Source organism: Acinonyx jubatus, chromosome B3 (genome assembly GCF_027475565.1).
Source record: "Acinonyx jubatus isolate Ajub_Pintada_27869175 chromosome B3, VMU_Ajub_asm_v1.0, whole genome shotgun sequence".
Taxonomy (NCBI): Eukaryota; Metazoa; Chordata; class Mammalia; order Carnivora; family Felidae; genus Acinonyx; species Acinonyx jubatus.
Window position 1 is genome coordinate 101,281,330 of NC_069386.1, and position 19,966 is coordinate 101,301,295.

The following is a 19,966-nucleotide window of genomic DNA, read 5'->3' on the forward strand; positions in this document are numbered from 1 at the left end:
GCCCTCACCCTTTAACCAAGGGTGGGACCAAGGGTGGTTTTTGGTTTTTGGTTTAAACCGCTAACTTTTGGGGGGTTTTGTTTTGCAGTAATAGATAGCTGGTGTATCATTATCCTCCAAAGTTGCTGAATAAAGTCTCTAATTATGAATGAAAAACTATGCTTAGAGCTATCGACATTTCAACTTAATATCCATATGATTTTATTATAAAAAGATTATAGAGTGCAAGAAAGTTCTGTATTGAATATGATGTATAGTAGCAAACATATGGTGAGTCTGTGATAAATGCCAGAAAGATTATGAATTTTAAAATGCCTAGAGAAGGAGGGGAGGGCAAGGGATTTGATTTTTTAAGTTTTTGTTTTTTTTTTTTTAACTAGCTTTCAGCATCTGTTGGTCTGAACATAGACGAAGACACAGTTAATAAAACGCTTAACATGTAATAAAACGTTCATTATTTCATAGAAGAAATAAATGTGGTTAGTTCGGCTAAGATTCTTTGCTTCCCTTTTATGTATTTATGGCTTGTTTTTGGTGAACTGCAGATCTTTGCATATTGACTTTAGTTAATCACAACCTAAGGATTGAGTGCAAGAGGAGAAAGACCCCTCATGAAACTGATTGGTGACCAAGCAAAGAGAAAGGTTAATAGGAACTTAAATTTACCAGGCATGTGGATTTTTGTGCATTGACACTTTTGATTTTGTGGGTCTTAACGTGTTTAATTTCCCCTTTACCGTGAATAAGCTGCAACGTTGGTTCAAGGTCCTTCAAAAAGAATGAAAAATGTCATTTTGCCTTATTATTTAGCTTAGGGGAATAGTTACAACCTTTACCTGTTATCTGGTGCTCGTGCCGACTTTCACTGTTGACTGTGGGGATCAGTCCCATCTGTGCTGGGCTGTCTGTATCAGCGTGCCCTTGGATTTTTCATGTGAACTGGCACGTGGTAGTGGAGATTAGGTCACTGTGTCTCATGTGTTGATTCTGCAGCTAAACACATCCAACCACTTGACGTAAGCAATTGTAATGGCTGAATCTAAAAGATCATGAAAAAGGAAGAATAAAACAAATGCATCCAGTGTGATTCAAGGTCGGAGGGACACTCATAAGCAAGTTGAAAGTGGATAAAACAGTAGATCAGCATTTTAGATTTAGCTTTCTGATATCAACTGATCTTTTAGTACTCCCTCATAATCATATAGCTGAGGAGCACCTTGCAGTGTAGAGAGCATTCTCATTTGGATTTGTTTCTTATTTAGGTTCTAAGGTTCTAGTTGCTACAACTGGAACATCTCACAACTAGCAGGAAAGCCAGATGCTGCACAGACCGTGCCATCCAGAGGCCCATACCCTCCCTCTGTCCCTTGTTTTGGGATTAAGAGTTTACCTCCAAAATGTGAGCTCCTGGGACTCCTGGTTTCCTGCTGTCTTTCATGCACTTCTATCATTTGCTTTATCTGTCATGGTGCCATAAAATAATAGGTCCTAAATAAATATTTATCAAATTGACTTATTATTACAGGACTGCACAGAACAAGTACAGGAAGTTTTTAACACATTTACTGATTCATTTTTATTTAATATTTCCGCATCCTCCGCCCTACAAAATTTTTCCTGCAGTTTTATTCAAAAAATGACAAGACTATACACGTTTTATTTGCAGCACCCAAGTTACTGTCACATGCATTATTTCATTTGATTTTCTCAAAAACTTTGTGAGATATATAGGCAGGAAATTATTCTTATTTCACAGATGGGATAAGTAAGACAGGAACAAAGGGATTAAGTGATATGGAACTGAGGTCTCTGGCTCTTAAACTTGCCCTTTCTTTACTCTTTTAGGATGCCTTTCTTCTGCCTCAGTTTAACCTCTTTCCATGTGTCCCCAGCTCAGTGGCGATTGACAGTAAGGAGGCTGTCTTCCAGGGCTATCTCACTGTTACAAGTATGCTTCATTGTCCACAGTAACTCTGGCCTTGAGCTAAGAATGGAAAAATTAATTCTTTAATCATCTATCGTGGAGCTTCTAAAATGTCTGTCTTGATTTTACATGTTATGGTCTCGTATCTACATAGGTAACATTGTTAGGTGATTTTGTTTTTATTGTTTCAACACCCATACCTAACTCTCTAGTGATTTATAGTATCACAGAGAAGCAAAGCAAATGTTCACATCATTATCCTGATGACCTGTATGATCTGGCTTCTACCTACATCTCCAACTTAATTTTATAATACTTTCCTGCTCATTCAGTGAGTTTAGACAACATGGAGTTCATTCTGCTGCTAGTATAGGCCAAGCTCATTTCTATCTTAGGGCATTTGAACGTGCTATATCTTCTAGATGGAATATCATTGTTCCCTTGGATCTTCCACAGATTTTGCACAGGTGACTCTGTCTTGTCATAATTCAGCTATCTGCTCAAAGCCCTCCTTAAAGAGGTCTTTCCTGGTCTCCTTGGTAAGTGGAAGGAGGTAGGTATAGAATAGTATGTTTAGTGTGCTTCCATTTCTGTGTGTTTTCTTAAATATTATTTATACAAATATATACAAGGAATAGCACTGGAAAGATACACAAGAAATTGATAACAGTGGTGTCCACTAGGGAGAAGAATGGCAGGATGAAAATGGGAGTAAAACATTTTTCACTCTGTTGTATTATTTGAATTGTTTACTACCTGTATGTATTACTTATTACAATAATTAAAGCCTCTTTAAAAGGGGGGGGGGGAGGACCTATACGATAGCCTAAACCTAATAAATTGGAAATACAACAGAAATAAATACTGAATATTTCACTTAGATTCAGTAATTCAGTTATACAGTTCCTGGTGAAATGTGTCCCGCTTAAGAGCAATTCACCTGACAAAAAGTTAAAATTTTATTGACCACAAGTTCAACATGACCCAACCGTGTGTCTGTTTAGAAAGCGACTACCTTCACTCAACAGCAGAACGCACGTTTTTCTCAAGTACAAATAGAACATTGTCCAGGATAGGTCACACATTAGATAACAAAACAAATGTTAACAAATTTAAGGAGAGTGAAATCATATTCATATTTTTTTCTGACCACAATGGAATTAAACTAGAAATAGCCAAGAAAATTAGAGAATTCACAAATGTTTGGAAATTAAACAACATATTCTTGAATAATCAATGGGGCAAAGAAGAAATTAAAAGGAAGTTACAATATATCTTGAGACAAATGAAAATAAAAGTACCACATACCAAACTTATGGGATGCAGCAAACAGTACTAAGACGGAACTTTATAATGATAAATGCCTATACTACAAAAGACATAGAATCTTAAATAAACAACCTAATTCTACACCTCGAGGAACTAGAAAAAGAAGAACAAACTAAGCCACAAGTTAGCAGGAGGAAGGCAATGGAGATTAGAGCAGAAATAAACAAAATAGAGAATAGAAAAAATCAACAAAACTAAGAGTTTTGTTTTTTTTTTTGAAAACATCAATGAAATCGACAAGTCTTTAGCTAGACTAGCTAAGCATAAAAGAGAAAGACTCCAGGAAATAAAATCAGAAATAAAATAAATATTACCACTTCTTCAGAAATAAAAAGGATTACAAAAGTACGAAGAATAACTCTACACCAACCAACAGGATAACCTAAAAGAAATAGATGAATTTCTAGAAACATGTAACTTACCAAGATTGAATTGTGAAGTAATAGAAAACCTGAACAGACCTATAACTAGTAAAGAGATTGAATTAGCAATCAAAAACCTCCAACAAAGAAAGTTCCAGGATGATGGCTTCACTGGTGACTTCCACTATCTATCTATCATCTATCTATCTATCTATCATCTATCTATCTATCTATGTATCATCTATTATTTATCAGTTATTTAATTAGGTTCTTTGTAAGAAATCTAGAACACCAATTTGTGAGGGTACACTCCATTTGTGAGAGAAAACACAAAGTGGATGTAGCCCTGAAGCTGAGGAACAGCTTTGTGGGTCCACAGCTTTCTGATCAACCTTGCAGTGCTCTATAATCTCATGTTTCTCTTTCTCCGTGTGGAAGATCTCACCTTCCTGGTGTCTGAGTTTACACAGCTTCTTCTTGAAGCAAGCATCAGTGAGATATTTGGGGATTTTTCACATTGCTGATATCAATGGTGGAGGTGCCAGTGACAAATTTCTAGTGTGTTCTACACAGAGGAACTCAGTTGAAGGCTAGCAGTCCAGTCACAGATAGCAAGCCACTGCTCAGCTGCTTCAGGAAAACCACCCTCTTGCCCCTGTGGCACCCAATGAGGATGATCAAAATGGTCCCAGGGGTGATACTAGCTTGCAGCTTCCTCACATGCTGACTGAAAGGTTTTTAGCCGTGGCTCAATAGCTTTTGAGGCACATCTTCAGTAGGATTATACCTACGCATTCTGTCACCACCAACTGGTTTTGTGACAGTAGCAAGAACCCTCCCCTTCTTTTTCTTTTCAACCCTGTATTTAGCTGCTGAATACTTCCTCTTGCACATGGCCTTTCTGGAATACATAGCTGATCGGGAATATCTGCCAATTCCTCTGACTAGGACAGGATTTCAGCTGCAGTGGGGCTTCCCCTTTTTAGGTGTTTTAGTCTTGAGGTTACTTTTTTTTTTTTAATGTTTATTTTTGTGAGTGGGGGAGGGGCAAAGAGAGAGGGAGACACAGAATCCAAAGCAGGCTCCAGGCTCTGAGCTGTCAGCACAGAGCCCCATGCGGGGCTTGAACACATGAACCGCAAGATCATGACCTGAGCAGAAGTTGGACACTTAACTGACTGAGCCACCCAGGTGCCCCAGGTTTCTTCTCTTCAGTATTGAGCTTCTCAGCATTTCACCTGTCATCTTGCAAGATGGGAAAGAGCAATTCCACTAAACATTTAAGGAATTAACATCAATTTTTCTCAAACTCTTCCAAAAAGTTGAAGAAGAGGAAACACTTCCAAACTCATTTTATGAAGCCAGTATTATCCTGATACCAAAGCTAGAAAAAGAAAAACATCAGGCCAGTATCCCTGATGGATATAGATGAAGAAATTCTCAACAAAATACTAGCAAACCAAGTTTAACAGCATATTAAAAGGATCATACACCATGACCAAGTGAGATTTATCCCTGCTGTATGAGGATGGTTTGACACATTAGCAGAATAAAGGATCAAAATCTCATGATGCTCTTCATATGTGGCAGAAAAAGCATTTGACAAAATCTAACACCGTTTCTTGATTGAAACAAAACAAAACAAAACAAGAAAAACCTCAAACCAGGAATAAAAGGAAGTTATCTCAGCATAAGAAAGACCACGTATGAAAAGACTACAGCTAACATCAAACTCAATGGTGAGAAACTGAAAGTGTTTCCTCTAAGATCAGGAACAAAAGGCAAGGATGTCCATTCTTGCCACCTCGATTCAGTTAGGCAAGATAACCAGAGCAGTTAGGCAAGACAAAGAAATCAAAGGCATCCAGATTGGAAAAGAAGTAAAATTATTTCTGCTCACAGATGACATGATCTTATATGTAGGCATGCCTAAAAATTCTACCAAAAAAAGCCGTTAGAGGTAATAAAAGAATTCAGTAAAGTTGCAGGACGCAAAATCAATATGCCAAAATTAGATGTGTTTTGATGCCCCCACAATGAACTATCTGATAAGGACACTGAGAAAACAATGCCATTTACAGTAGCATAAGAAAGAATAAAATACTTAGGAAGAAGCCAAGGAGCCAAGAGTTTTACACTAAAAAGTACGAAACATCTATGAAAGAAATGAGAGAAGACACAAATAAATGGGAAGACATCTCCTGTTCATGGATTGGAAGACTTCATATTGTTAAAATGTTCATACTACCTAAAACAACCTACAGATTTAATGCAATCTGTCAAAACCCCAACTTTTTAATAGAATAGAAAAAACAATTTTAAAATTCATATGGAACCACAAAGAACCCCAAAGAGCCCAAACAATCTTAAAAAGAACAAATAGGAGGGCTCACACCTCCTGATTTCAAAACATATTACAAAGCTACAGTAATCAAAACGGTATGGTACTGGCATAAAGATAGACTTACAGACCAATGGATCAGAGTCCAGGAACAATCATACACAAATACGGTCAACAAGTCTTTAACAAGGGTGCTAAGAAGACACAATGGAAAAGGAGGGTCCCCTCAATAAATGTGCTGGGAAAACTGGATATCCACATGTAAAAGAATGAAATTGGACCCTCATCTTACACCATACAAAAAAATCAGCTCAAATGGATCAAAGACTTGAACGTAAGATCTGAAACTGTAAAACTCCTAAAAGAAAACAAAGGAGAAATGTTTTACGATACTGGTCTTGGCAATGATTTCTTGGATTTGACACCAAAAAGCACCAGCAACAAAAGCAAAAATAGACAAATGGGACGACATCAAACTAAAAAGCTTTTCCACAGCAAAGGAAATAACCAACAGTGTGGAAATGCAACCTATAGAGTGGGAGAAAATATTTGCAAACCATATGTCTGATAAAGAGTTAATATCCAAAAAACATAAGAAACTCATATAATTCAATAGCAAAAAAAGAAATAACCCACCTTAAAAGTGGGCAAAAGAACTGAATAGATATTTCTCCAAAGAAGATAAATACCAGATATATGAAAAGATGTTCAACATCACCAATTATTAGGGAAGTGCAAATCCAAACCACAATGAGATATCTCACACCTTTTAGGATGTTCACGATCAACAAAACAACCCCCAAAATAGCAAATGTTGATGGGGATGTAGAGAAATTGGAACCTTTGTGCCCACTTGTGGGAATATAAGATGGTGCCTGCAATTATGGAAAACTAAAGGGAGTTTCCTCAAAAAAAATTAAAAATAGAACTAACTATATGATCTAGCAGTTCAACTTCTGGGTGTTTACTCAAAATAACTGAAGTCAGGCACCCAAAGAGATCCCCACTTTTGTGTTCATTGCAGCATTATTCACAATAGCCAAGTGGTTAGGACAACCTGTAGCTGTCCTGTAGGCCCACTGGCAGATGGACCTATAAAAAAATTGTAGTGTATACATAAAATGAATATTACTGAGCCATAACAAGAAGGAAATCCTGTTTTATGCCATGTCATAGGTAAACCTCGAGGACAGCTTGCTAAAAACTAAGCCAGCACAGAAGGAGAAATAATGCACGATTCCACTTATACGAGGTATCTAAAATTGTCAAACTCACGGAAGTAGAAAGTGCAATGGTGGTTGCCAGGGGCTGCGAGGAGAGAGAAATGAGGAGTTGCTGTTCAAGGAGTATAAAGTTTCGGTCATGCAAGATGACAAAGTTAGGGAGAGCTGCTGGACAGCACTGTGTTTAGAGTTAACAACACCATACAGTACTCTAAAAAAATCTGTTGAGGGTAGATCTCATGTTATGCATTTTTTACCATGATAATAAAAAGTGGGTACACCTCACAATAGCAATCAAAGAAATGCAAATAAAAAATGACCACCTGTCACATTAGCAAGGGTTTTAAAAGCTGGTGCGAGTTCCCTGAGGCAGCTCTCTCATTTACTGCTAGTTACAGTGTAAATTGGCAGGCATAACCGTTTTGGAAAACACTTTGGAAATATGCATCAAAGGGTCTTAAAAGTGTTTGTACCCTTTGATGTAATAATTTCACTTGTAGGAGTCTGTTCTCATGCAGCAATAACAAATGCAAATATGTTTATTTATAAGACCAAAATTTAGAAATCTTCCCAATGTTCCACGAGAAAGGAATGGTTAGTAGAAGCTGACATATATGATAAAACAACAAAAATGTTTATGAAGTTTATTGGCAAGAGAAAACTCACAATATAACATGAGGTAAAAACGGGGGGAGGTAACAAGCTGTATAAACGGTGATTACAAATCATATTATCACTGCTCTGTCAAAAAATTAAAACTAAAAAAGATGAAGGAAATCCACAAAAAAATGTCATAAGGCTGTTTTCTGGGTAATGAGACTATGGATGACTAAAATAAAATAAGATTTTAAAGTATCCTTTTACTCTTTTAAGTCTGCAAACATAAACATGTAAGGTAGAATATAGAGTGATCAGAAATTAGACTCTTTCTTCTGGAAGTACTGGAAGGTTTTTGATTGGCTTCATTCAGAGTATGGTTAAGACAAGCAAACTTCTTCACTAAATGTTTTCATTCTAACTTAAAAGAGGTAGACATCACAGGGAGAGAAATCAAGAGAAAGCCTTACATTATTTATTTGTGTAGTAAACATATGGCCTTTAGTAGCCCAAGAAATAGCATCAACTCCCTGTGGGATGCAGTGAGTGGGCCATCCTCTTTAGGAGAGTAGTTTAGGAGAGATGTAAATGGAATGGCGAGCAGGGAGGGGATGGGCGGGTCTGCCCTGGCAGCTAGGTCGGTCAAACCCACCGTGGCTTTCGGTGGGTTGGCAGATGGCACAGCCAGATTGTCCCATCAGCCTGAAGCTACAAACTAAAACAGTTACATTCAAGAAGAGATAAATTTATGCTACAACTGGATTCCTAATACTAGCTAGGGATGGTAGGGGTAATGTTCCAGTGGGCTTAACTTGTGAGCAGAAAACTCTAAAAAGGATGGGCAGAGAAAGGTGCAAGCCGCCTTGCAAAGGGACATAAGTCACCAACTCTGAAAAAGTTAAGTTTATGCCCCACTGCTCTGCTCCCCTCCCATCGCTGCCATTTGATACCACGTTCCTTTACTGGGACGCCAGGGTGGCTCAGTCGGTTAAGCATCCGGCTTCGGCTCAGGTCATGATCTTGTGGTTTGTGAGTTCCAGCCCCATGACGAGCCCCATGACGAGCCCCATGACGAGCCCCACGATGAGCCCCACATCCAGCCCTGCATCCAGCCCTGCATCCAGCCCTGCGTCCAGCCCCACGTTGAACCTCCCATGGAGCTCCATGCTGACAGCTTGGAGCCTGCTTCAGATTCTGTGTCTCCCTCTCTCTGTGTTCCTCCCCCACTCACACACTGTCTCTTTGTCTCAAAAATAAAGATTAAAAAAAGAGAGAGTGTGTGTGTGTGTTCCTTTACCTTTACCTTTGTAAGTTTCCTTGAAATCAGAGAATGCAAATTTGCAGACCTTGAGCTCAATGTAGTAAAAAAAAAAATGTGTTTTAAAAAAAAATCAACTTGAATGAGTTGCGTGACAGTTAGAAATTGGGAAATTTGGCATAAAATTCCGGATATGGGCTTTAAGAAAAGTTAAATTTAGCAACAGTGACCTGTTATTGTCACATGGTAACCATTATCTGCAGAAGAGCGATGCTCATTTTAGATGGCACAGGCTCGCCAATTTGCCGCAGTCCTCACTCAGCCCATGTGCTCATTTGGATTTCCACTTCTGGCGGCTGTGTACATTCCTGAGGCTTTCAGGTCTGGGAGTGATTTATAAACCTGGTCTTCAAGCCCTGAGCTGCCTAGGATAAAAGTCTCCCCTGATACAAAAACTTACTCAAAGCAACAGTTCCTAAATAATTCTGATAAAGACAGACCTGCGTCAGAACCATAAACATGCTCAGAGACATGCTGGGCGAACAGAGAGCACTGCCCTTCTGAAAATCAGGGGCACCATGGGCAGACAGCTAGAATGAAGAACCTTCGAAGACTGGGGCATCCTATGGGACACTCTCAGGCTAGTGTTTGGAACTTAGTAGGAGGTTAATAAATATTTGTTTCTATCTTCCTAAGAGCAGATGCAGAGCACAGCAAGGAGGAAATGGAGCCAGAATAGTGTAATGCAATGCACAAAAGCACAGCATGCCAAGAGAGAAGGAGGGAGGAGGTAATTGCAGCCTAGAGAGCAGTAGCAGCAACAGAACAAGCCTGGAGAAGTTAGAATGACAGGGCCAAGTACTATAATAACAGGGGACTGCATACCTATGGCATGATTCCGATAGATCTTTGCTAGTAACACTTCTACATGGTAAGTAGAAGCATAGAGTCCACAGATGAAGGTAACATTAATCAAACAAATTCAGACAGAAATTCACATCAAAACACTAGTGAGAAGACATTTAACCCGTTAGTGAAGGATTGTTGGTTTGAAGTAAAACAGAATATATATTTAAAAATACAGAGAACTTATAAAATGTGCAGAATAGCTATATTCAGCTGAAGTATAGAATTTCTGTACTTAGCTGAAACAAGTTAATGGTTTCAGTTTTGTGTGTGTGTGTGTTTGGCTTACCAACGGTGTAGCTATAGTTATTGAAGTAATTTATTTCTAAAGCCTCAATTTAAAAAATCAGTTAATAACTGAAGTAAAATTTTCTGAAGCATCATGTAACTGTAGTAATAACGTGTCAGAGAATGTCAGGCAAAGGGTGCCAAATGGCAGAGTGGAAGGTGATAGATGTGATTATTTTTTTTCTAGCCCTTTCTTAGGGTCACGGCTAATCAGTCATTGTTTATACACAAGGTAGCTTTTGCAGTATTTATTTCTTTAAATATTTAGCAGACTTGGGAGGCAGTGACTGGCAATAATATGCAGTTTCCAGCATGTTACCAGTGCTTAATAAATGGTAAAACAATAAAATCCTGCATGATGAAAAACAGCAGTAAGTACATCTATTATACCCCAAACCATATTAAAGCCATAGCATAGTGCATTGTCTACATTATGGTAATAAAGGAACATTTATATTCACTAAAAAGTTCACCCAGGTAAGTTCCTCTTAAATTTCTTAGGGTAGTGAAAGAAAGTACGAGAAAAGTGGATGGAGTATGGATTTAAAAAAAAAAACCCAAAAACCAACCCCCCCCCTTTTTTTTTAATCCTGTGGAACTTCGCTGACCACAAACCGGGTATCTATACCCTATACACTGGCAGGGTGCTCCAAGTGCCTTCAAAACTCAAAACTCCCTCTAATCCAGCACCAATTAGCAAAACCCTCCAGATTTCTAGATACCTCCAAGCTTTGAAAGACTTGATTTTGGAAGAGGAGGAGGCGCCCAGGTGCGTGTGTTACAGATGTACGGCGCTACACAATGGCACCGAGAAAGCAAATGCTAACTCCGAGAGGAAGTTCTTTTTTTACATCTAAGGAAACCCGGGACTGCTAGGCTAGGCTTGGGAACCTCGAGGACTGCGTTTCCGGGATCCTGTGCAGTTTTCAGCAGCTAGAGAACCGGTTTGCAAGGGCTGAGAACCCCGTGCTGTAAGTTTGGGGAAGGAAGCGAGAGAAAAAAAATAGAGCTGCTCCTTTAAGAACTTCCTTTCCCTTTTACTCTATGTTTACATAACACGGGGGCCGATCCACCGCGGGGCCCGAGGGGGGCGGGAGAGGGTGCCGGTCGCCCCACGCGCCGGAGGGAGGGGGCGCGGGGAGGGCGGGGGGCAGCGCGGCTTCGGGCGGAGGGCCGGGCGGTTCCCACCTGCCCGCGCGCCGGCGGGGCGGCTCAGCGGTCCTGCCCCCGCCCCTCCCCCGCCCGCTGCCCCCGCCCCTCCCGCGCTGGCTTTCTCCCTCCCTCCTTCCCTGGCGGGGCTCCGGCGGCGGCGGCGGCGGCGGCGGCGGCGGCGCTTGGCGCGGGCAGGTCCCCCTGCTGCCCGGTCCCATTTGTTGCCGAGTCCTGCTCGGAGCGGCGGCGGCGAGCGGAGCTCCGGGGAGCCCGGCGGGGCAGCCGCACAGCCACGACGGAGCAGCCGCGGGACTGGCCGCCTCGCGCCCCCTTCGCCGCCGTGCCCTTCCCCGGCGCGCTCACCCCGTTCTCAGGATGGGATTGTAGCGGCGGCGCGGACTCCGCGGGGATCGCGGCGGAGGAGGCGGCGGCGGCGGCCGATCGGGGCTCCATGTTTTCCCCCGGCCAGGAGGAGCACTGCGCCCCCAATAAGGAGCCTGTGAAATATGGGGAGCTGGTAGTTCTAGGGTGAGTCCCGAGATCTCCGAGGCAGCGGGCGGCGAGCGCTCCGGGCTGGGTGACTGCCGGGCGCCCGCATCTCCGAGCGGGGCCAGGAGGGCGGCTCGGGCGCTCTCTGGGGACGGCTGGGGCTCCGGGGGCGGCTCAGGGGCCCGGGCGGCAGGCGCCCGGGGAGCGGTGCTCCCCATCAGCGCGCGCGGGGCGCTGCAGAGACCACCGAGACGCGCCTTCCCGGCGGCGGACGGCGGCAGCCGAGGAAGTGGCGGAGCGGGGCCGGCCCCGGGAAGGGAGGGACTGTGGCGACACCGCGCCCCGCGAGGCGCAGCGTTCAGGGACCAAGTCCCGGTCCGTACCGCGGGGGACCCCTGCTCGACTTCCCCGCGCGTCCTGGGTCGGGGAGGGCCGCTAGGGACCGGGCCAAGGCGCCACCGTCGCAGGCACCTCGCGGTGTCGGAGGAGACCCCCCAGTTGGCGAAGCTGAAAGGCCGGTGGAGCCCGGTCCCCGGGACCCCTCTGCCCCGGGGGACTGTGGTCTCGGGTCCCGAAACTCGGAGCGCGGCGCTGCGGGCTTGGCTGCCGCGGGCAGCGAGATCAGTGGGGTGGGCGTCCGCGGATAGCGCTTTGCATATTGTTATGGTGACCGCCGCGGGTAGCCGCAGCCGGGGGCTGTGAACTGTCTGTGACCTGGGCGGGCAGGCCGGCCCTCCGCTTTGCCAGCCGCCAGTGTCCGGGGGTTGGGGGGGCAGGGACGCGGCTGCGCCTGCCGGGGCCCCGGGGCGCGGGGCCGCATCCCCTCCGTCCCGGGCCGCGGCCTCGCTGATGTGCTCCTGGCGGCGTGGAGCTCGCCCGCCTCGGCTCCCTCTCCGCTTGTGAAAACCACATTTTGAAGATAGTAATTATCCACAATCGTTAAACGGCAGCAATTAGAGACTTCATCTACTTCCTGAGTTTCCTTGTGACATTTCTATTGTTTACCCTTAATAAGCCGGGAGAGAGGCTTCGTAGGATTAAAGCAGGATAAAGTGGGCAGTGAAAGGGGAGCAGAATGGGGAGGAGGGAAGTGCAGGAAACTCGGGAGAGGAAGCAACTTGGATTTAATATTTAGGAGGAGAAAGGATTATTTTCTCCTTTGGATGTGTCACTCCTGGGAACCGCGCTTTTGTCCTCTCTCTTGAAAGACCTGTGTTCAGACCCTCATCTGTGCTGATAGGTAGGTAGGCTTCTCACACATATGAGGAGCCACGGGTATGGAAAAACTCAGGGAACTCTGAAAAACGTGTTTTGATAACTGAGTGCCTTGAAGTAAGTGTGGGCTTAAAAATAATTTTGAAGAGAATTTTTAAGAGAAGCTTCCAGACACAGTACAGCTGGAAGTTGTCTTTTCCTCCTCACTTTGTTGCTACAGTTGCTACAGTATTAAGTGGAATAATATTGGAAATCTCATTACCTATTTTGAAGTTTGCAGATAAGCGGTTTTTGTCACCTGCATCTGAATTGTGCTGAAAAGACAGATGTTAGGGTTCACTGGAAGGAGGGCAGAATGAGGGAGAAAGCAGGAGGTTAGCTGGTCTTATGTAACTTCAGCCCAACCTAATTTTGTGGAGTTTGATTTTGTTTGTGTGTCTGGCTTCAAAGCATGTTTAACATACTCTGTGAACCTGACAGGAAAGATTAACTTATGCCAGAACTTTATTTCATTATTTCCTTTTGAGGAAATCATTGTTGAGATGTTTCAGAGAAGCAGCGTGTGAGTGGGCCTGGAGAGGTTTTGTGTTTCTAGCTGGAAGTGCAGGGCATTCCAAAGCCGTGGAAAGGATTTATACCCAGGATTGTCTTGGTATCATAGGCTTACTCTAAAGTAGGCTATGTAAATGCATTACTCATTGCATGTGCTTTGTCCCTGACTAATGGTTTTCCAGGAGACACTAAGTATGACATAGTTGGCACTCGAATATTTTGGACCAGACGCTCGGCAGTTATATGTGCACCTATTATGTGCCAGCACTGCTTAGGCATTGAGGATCCAGCAGTGAACAAGGAGCTTTCATTTTAGTGTGGAGGGACAGGGTAAGCAGAAACAAACGAGCAAACAAATGGATTATAAATGACAATGTCAGGTGTTGCCAAATTCTCAACAGAAGGAGGTTAACTTAGGGAATGTCTGCCCCAGGTAGGTATTGCTTTCTTTAGCTAGGGGTCAGGGCAGGTCTCTCTGAGGAAGTGAAATGTGAGTTGACATCAGACTACTGAGAAGATACTGGTCAGGTTTTTGAATACTTGAGAAGAATTGTTCTTTTTCTTTTTTTCCTTCTTGCTTGCTTTCTTTCTTCCTAACTTCCTTCCTTCCTTCGTGACTGCCTGCTTGCTTGTTTTCTTTTCTCTTCTCTTTTCTTTTCTTTTCTTTTCTTTCTTTTCTTTTCTTTTCTTTTCTTTTCTTTCTTTCTGAGTAGATTTCTGACTCTCTAGAAATATTAAGTACATTGAAGAATGCTGGGGAAATAGTGAGTAGTAGGTAGACTTTAACAAGACCCTTGCTTGGCTCAGTCGGTTAAGTGTTTGACTTCAGCTCAGGTCATGATCTTGCAGTTTTTGAGTTCGAGCCCCACTTCAGGCTCTGTGCTGGCAGCTTGGAACCTGGAGCCAGCTTCTGATTCTGTGTCTCCCTCTCTCTCGGCCCCTCTACTGCTCACGCTCTGTCCCTCTCTGTCTCAAAAATAAACATTAAAAAAAAAAGAGAGACCCTTACTAATTCATATCCTATCCATCGGATTCAAGACAGTCCCCTCTTAAAACAACAATAACAATCAAACATCAACTTTGCATATCTGATCATCTGGGATGTAAACATTGGTAAAGAATTTCTAGTAGGTTTTCTTATTGATAAAATTAGTGTTGATGTCTAAAAATGACCAATATTGATATTGATAGAAGCTTTTGCCTATAAAACACAGTGCTTTTTTTTTTTTAAGCTGTTGTGTAACTACCTTTTTGTTTTCCTCTAAATTTCTCCTTTTTTCTTTTCTCTTTTAAATTTCATGGTAAAATGTTAGTGAGAAATCCTGGCAAGCAGACTGAGGAACTATATATATGTATATATGTGTATGTCTATATATGTGTATACTTATATATGTATGTGTGAAGAGGTTTATATGTATAGCTATTTGCATATAGCTATATGTCTAAATCCATATGCAAATATGGGTCTTTTCACATACTGTACAGTACTAAGAGAATTGCCAGGTAGTTAGGATGTTAGTTGGGTCATCACCTTTTTGGTGGATTAATGGAATTTCCTTATTCCTTGATTCCAGCCAATGAATGTGTCATGCCACCACCCCTTGTTGTGCCCATTACATAATTCACAGTAGAGAAAATGACTAGTCTAACCGTCAGGTCTTTCTTGCTATTCCTTTTAAGCCTAAGTTGGGGAAGTGTGTCTGGATTTGAGAGTGTAGTGGAGAGAGCATAAAGGTACAGTCAGGAGACCGGGATTGAATCTCTGCTTTCTTGCCAACCAGCGTTGTGACTTTGGATTAGTCTTCTACCTTCTCTGTCTAAAGTGATAATGAAACATGATTGGATTAGGTGATCTTTAAGGGCCCTTCCTGGTGTATACCCTGTAATACTGTTCCTTGGTTTAGTGTGGAAAATGCATAGTTAACATTCTGTGTGTTAATTTTGAATATTCTTAAGGTGATGGTGCTAGAATTCTAATGGGAACTGACTTTAAATAGCAGAAAAGACCAACGCTGTGATTACTTTTTTTGAAGTAGATATGTGCAAAACAGGGTTTTTAAAAAAGGTGGTAATGGTATGCGTATATTTGGCTCATTGGTGTTTGATTATATGTTAAGACATTCAGATTTGGTACAACTTTCTGTTCCAAACTTAAGCAAGGCAATAATGTTTTGAAATTAATCTAAATAGGCTACAAAAGCCAGCATAAGGAAGAGATAATCTGAAGATAGGATTTTAGACCTGGAAGGGACCTGCGAGGTCATGGTGTGTGTTTAGCCCTTTTATTTTACTAATGAGAAAGAAACTGAGGCTCCAGAAAGGAAGGAGATTTGTTCAAGTTCACAATTGAGCTGGATCACTGCACTGCCGGGTCACTGTTTTCCCACTTCAAGGCAGACTCCAGCAGTGCTGTCAGTTTCTCAAAGCTTCAGACTTTTTGTAACTTGCATGGGGGAAGCTGAATCCCTTTCTGGATTCAGTTTGAAGCGTGCAGCTCTCTTGCTGACTCAGGACCCATCATGGTTTTTTGGAAAAATATTGCACAGTTGAATGGATAATCTGTTTTCCCAGGCTTTATTTTTAATTTGATGCTTCACCAGATATATTTTTATTGGCTCTCCCAAACCCAACCAAGGGGTTTTAGGGTCCTTCAGGAAGCCCTTGAACTTGGATGGGGGCGGGATGCATCTCTATTTTCACTGTAGTCAGAGTGAAATTTAGCATTTCATGAGTACAGGCAACAAATAGAACTGCTGCTAGATTTGTTATTTGGTGTATTAATACAGAACTGCATACATTATCGTCTCATAACTTAAAACTGTCTTGATAACTAAGTATAATTATTTTCACTTGTAGTCCTTTGTATTTTATTTTATTTTATGCAATTAAACCATTTTTCTGAGAAGGGCTCAGTAGGTTTTACCAGACTGCCAAAGGGATCCTTGGCACCTAAATGGGTAAAAACCTCTACAAATGTGTACTTCCAAACATGACTGAAAATGAAGTATTTTAGTGGAAACTGATCAAGGTCTTCAAAAGGCTAAAAGGTCAGGGATGGGTGGGGGGACCTGCCTTTTTTCCTTTGGACGGCGCAGCATTCTGTCAGATAAGACAAAGCACACTGTTGCTTGAACAGTTTATGGTCTTTGTTTTTTTAAGCAAGCAGCTCCAGATTTCTATATGCTGTTTGTGTTTTAACTTTGGCACTTTGCCTTGACTACCCCTCCCTTCGGTAGTAATAAGAAACCTTAAGATATACCCTAATACTTTTCCTTTTCTCGTCCCCCCTCTCTAATTTGGGCCCAAAGACTTCAAACGCTAGTATCCTTTATAAAGTTAAAGATCTTTTTGTTTTTCGTAAATAAAACAAAATCTTTACTGCCACTCAGCGTGTGGGGTGATCTGAAGAGCTCAGATCTGTTCGTGTGGATGGAGTGTCTAATTCTGTAGGCTATTAAGGGTCATGATGTTACTAGCTTTGGGTTGCTATATTTTGCTTTACTAACTTTAGCCTTGTTTGGAGTATGTGGCTGTCTGTGTGGTTTCTCGTCTGGCTTTCTCAGATTTATTTCTCTTTTTAACACAACCAGATTGACACCTTTGTTAGGACTTAGCATTTTTGGTTGTATTTCATCATGTGATCAATATTTGGGGATGCTTTATATAAACAGAAATAAAACCAGGCTGATCGAGAGCCCAGCAACTTTACCAAACATATTTTGTCCAAGAGGTAAAACACATACGCACAAAACACCAAAAAGCCAAAAACATACCAGTTGCCGATTTTGAGGGAGACCAGTATTGTCACGCTGGTGCAGTGAGTTTATATCGCTGTGCAGGGATCAGCAACACAGCCTCCTGGAAGTAAGCGTGTGGGGCTGTGGGCTGGCTTTTGACTGGAGACAACAGCAACTTGGTGGACCTCATTGGTACCGGAGAAAAATAACTGAAAAGGAATTTGTAACGTCGTTTGCTTTAAAGAAAGGTTTCTCCTGGGGCGAGCAGAACCTATGTTATAGAGAACGGTGAGGGTAAGAATGAGTCAGTTATTAGTTCTTACTGAGTGTATTGTCATTTCAGCTTCTGGAAAATAAAATGATAAGAGCAGAAAGTGCTTCATGTTTCGTAGCTTTGTCTTAATCAGCTATTCTCAACCACTGTCTCAAACGACCTCATTTGTGATGATCAGTTTTGAGTTATGTGTCCAGTAACTTATGACAAGTAATAGAGTGTTGATGTTTCAAATGACTCTGAGATGTCTCTTTAATAATGCCATTTTTTTTACCCACTTGCATTCTGATACGTTTTCTCAAATGGGAGAGAAAAGGGGTGGAGCTACATGGGGCAAGCCAGGAATTTATTCATTCAACAAATATTTATTGGGTGTCTTCTCTTCCAGGCACAGGGGAGTGAGACAGGGCGATCACGTTCCCTGCCCTCGTGAACTGCTGTCTTACTCTTGTCACAGCTCCTTAGTGAACAGCCATTGCCAATATGTTGTTCGTTTATTTAGCCTACGAGTATTTGAGCATCTACTCACGTGGGATGCCGTGCTTGGCACTAGGGGATGCACTGATGAATGAGACTGGTACAGTTCCTGCTACTTTGGAGCCTGTAGTCCCGTCAGAGACATAGAAGGCAGTCTGCAGAGCAGAGGGTCACCTAACACCGTGCCGGAGGAGGAGAGCATGGCCAGGAGGAGGGAAGAGGGAAAGAATGCTCTAGGTGCTGCAAACTAGGATTGGAAGACCCAGAGGTGAAGTGTGCATGCTCCTATAAGGAAGGGGGAAAGCCCTGCGTAACCACAAAGAGTGGTTGACTGAAATCACAGGTGAGGCTGGGGGCAGGCATAAAGTCATTGGACTTAGTCAATGACTGGGTCCTTAGAAAGATTTTGGGCCTTATCCTAAGGGCATGGGAGCTGGTAGCAGGGTTTTCAGCTCTGAAAGGGGAGAGTGGAGAAGGCACTTTCACAAAGGGGGGATGCGGCCTTGGGAGAGGGAAAAGGAAGTGCAGGGAAGAGCGGACTCCAATGTAAGCCAGCTGGCAGCTGTTTGGGTTCTAGATTCTGGTTCCTGTCCCTTGTGAGACCCAGTTGCACCCCCTGCCCAGAGCTCTGTGTGTTTGGCTGTTCGTTCAGTGTCGAAAGTTCTGATGGGGAACCCGCACTGCCCTAGCACTGTCGCAGACCGAAGCCGAAGCCGGGGAGATAGAGGACACCCGGGCAGTGGGGAGCTTACCTTTTAGTGGGAGGGGTGGGCCCTGTGCAGGAGCCAGCAGACACATAGCTAAAACATGCCATTTCAGAGGGTGCTATGGGGAAAAGAAAGCGGGAGAAGGGGGAAGAGAGTGAGCAGGTTGGCGTAGGGGACTAGCAGGGTGAAGAGCTAGGGATAAGGCCCTTGGAGGCCCTTGGAGGCTGAATAATCAGCAAGGGCTTTTCTGAGAAAATGATCCCGAGTCCTCTGAGAGCACCCACATTTTTCAATTTTTATTTACTGTTTTCTGTTTAAGCCACCCTGGGTGGATTCCTGTCTTATAGCAAAGCATTCCGAGTATTATATTAGCTAAGGATGCAGAGTACATAAACAGACTACCAAAGGGAAAATAGAAGTGAAAACAAATATAAGGACATGTGTCTAACATCCCTAGACACAAACGCGGTTCAGTCCACTGTGCTGTTGCCGTGTGCCCAGACTGGTGATGGCATTCCACTAGTGTTCGTTGAAATTACCTGGCTTTCCCTTAAAGTTTGCCCCTGGAGGGCGGAGACCCCCACCTCTGCCTGCCTTGGAGTGCCAGGCACACCAGGTGTATGCTAGGTACTTACCCGGTACCTGGAAGGAGTGGATTTCCGTGACATCTCCAGTGCCCCGCTCGCTTGGCACAGAGGAGTCCCGGGGCTCAGGGAAGGATTTTGGATTTGGAAGGAACACTGCAGTTCCGTAGCACAGCTGCACTGTGTAAACAACCCTCCCAGCCGTAAGGGCCCACAATAAAGGCTCCCTGCAATACTAAACACCCACTTTACTGACATCAGATATTCCATTTCAACTTTTGTTTGTTTCTCTTTCTGTCAGTCACCTAACAGTCATTTTGTCACCTGCAGAAAGTTCTGCCTTGAAGGGAAGCAGGCCATCTGTTCTGATTCCCCCAGCTGCTCTGAGCTGCATTGCAGTGCGCCGTGGTGGCGTTGAAAGGCTGTGGTCATTAGTGCCTGTTAATGATGGCTGGCAGCACTATGGAATACAAGCCTCTCGGACGACAAACCTAATAAATATGCATTGGGGGTATTTTTCAGCGTCAGGTTTAAGACTACTGCAAGTCGTT

General features: G+C 43.0%; 1 protein-coding gene and 1 pseudogene across 1 annotated transcript in view; one reads left to right on the forward strand and one right to left on the reverse strand.

Annotated features, from left to right (window-relative positions):
- Positions 1–3,898: 3,898 nt before the first annotated feature.
- LOC106984330 (60S ribosomal protein L6-like) lies at positions 3,899–4,800 on the reverse strand (annotated as a pseudogene).
- Positions 4,801–11,377: 6,577 nt separating this feature from the next.
- PELI2 (pellino E3 ubiquitin protein ligase family member 2) overlaps positions 11,378–19,966 on the forward strand; it is a 197,931-nt gene continuing 189,342 nt past the window's right edge. The window contains exon 1 of the mRNA XM_027065781.2: positions 11,378–11,908. Coding sequence (XP_026921582.1) covers positions 11,832–11,908 — 77 coding nt within the window. The 5' untranslated portion in view covers positions 11,378–11,831. The remainder of the gene's footprint in view (positions 11,909–19,966) is intronic.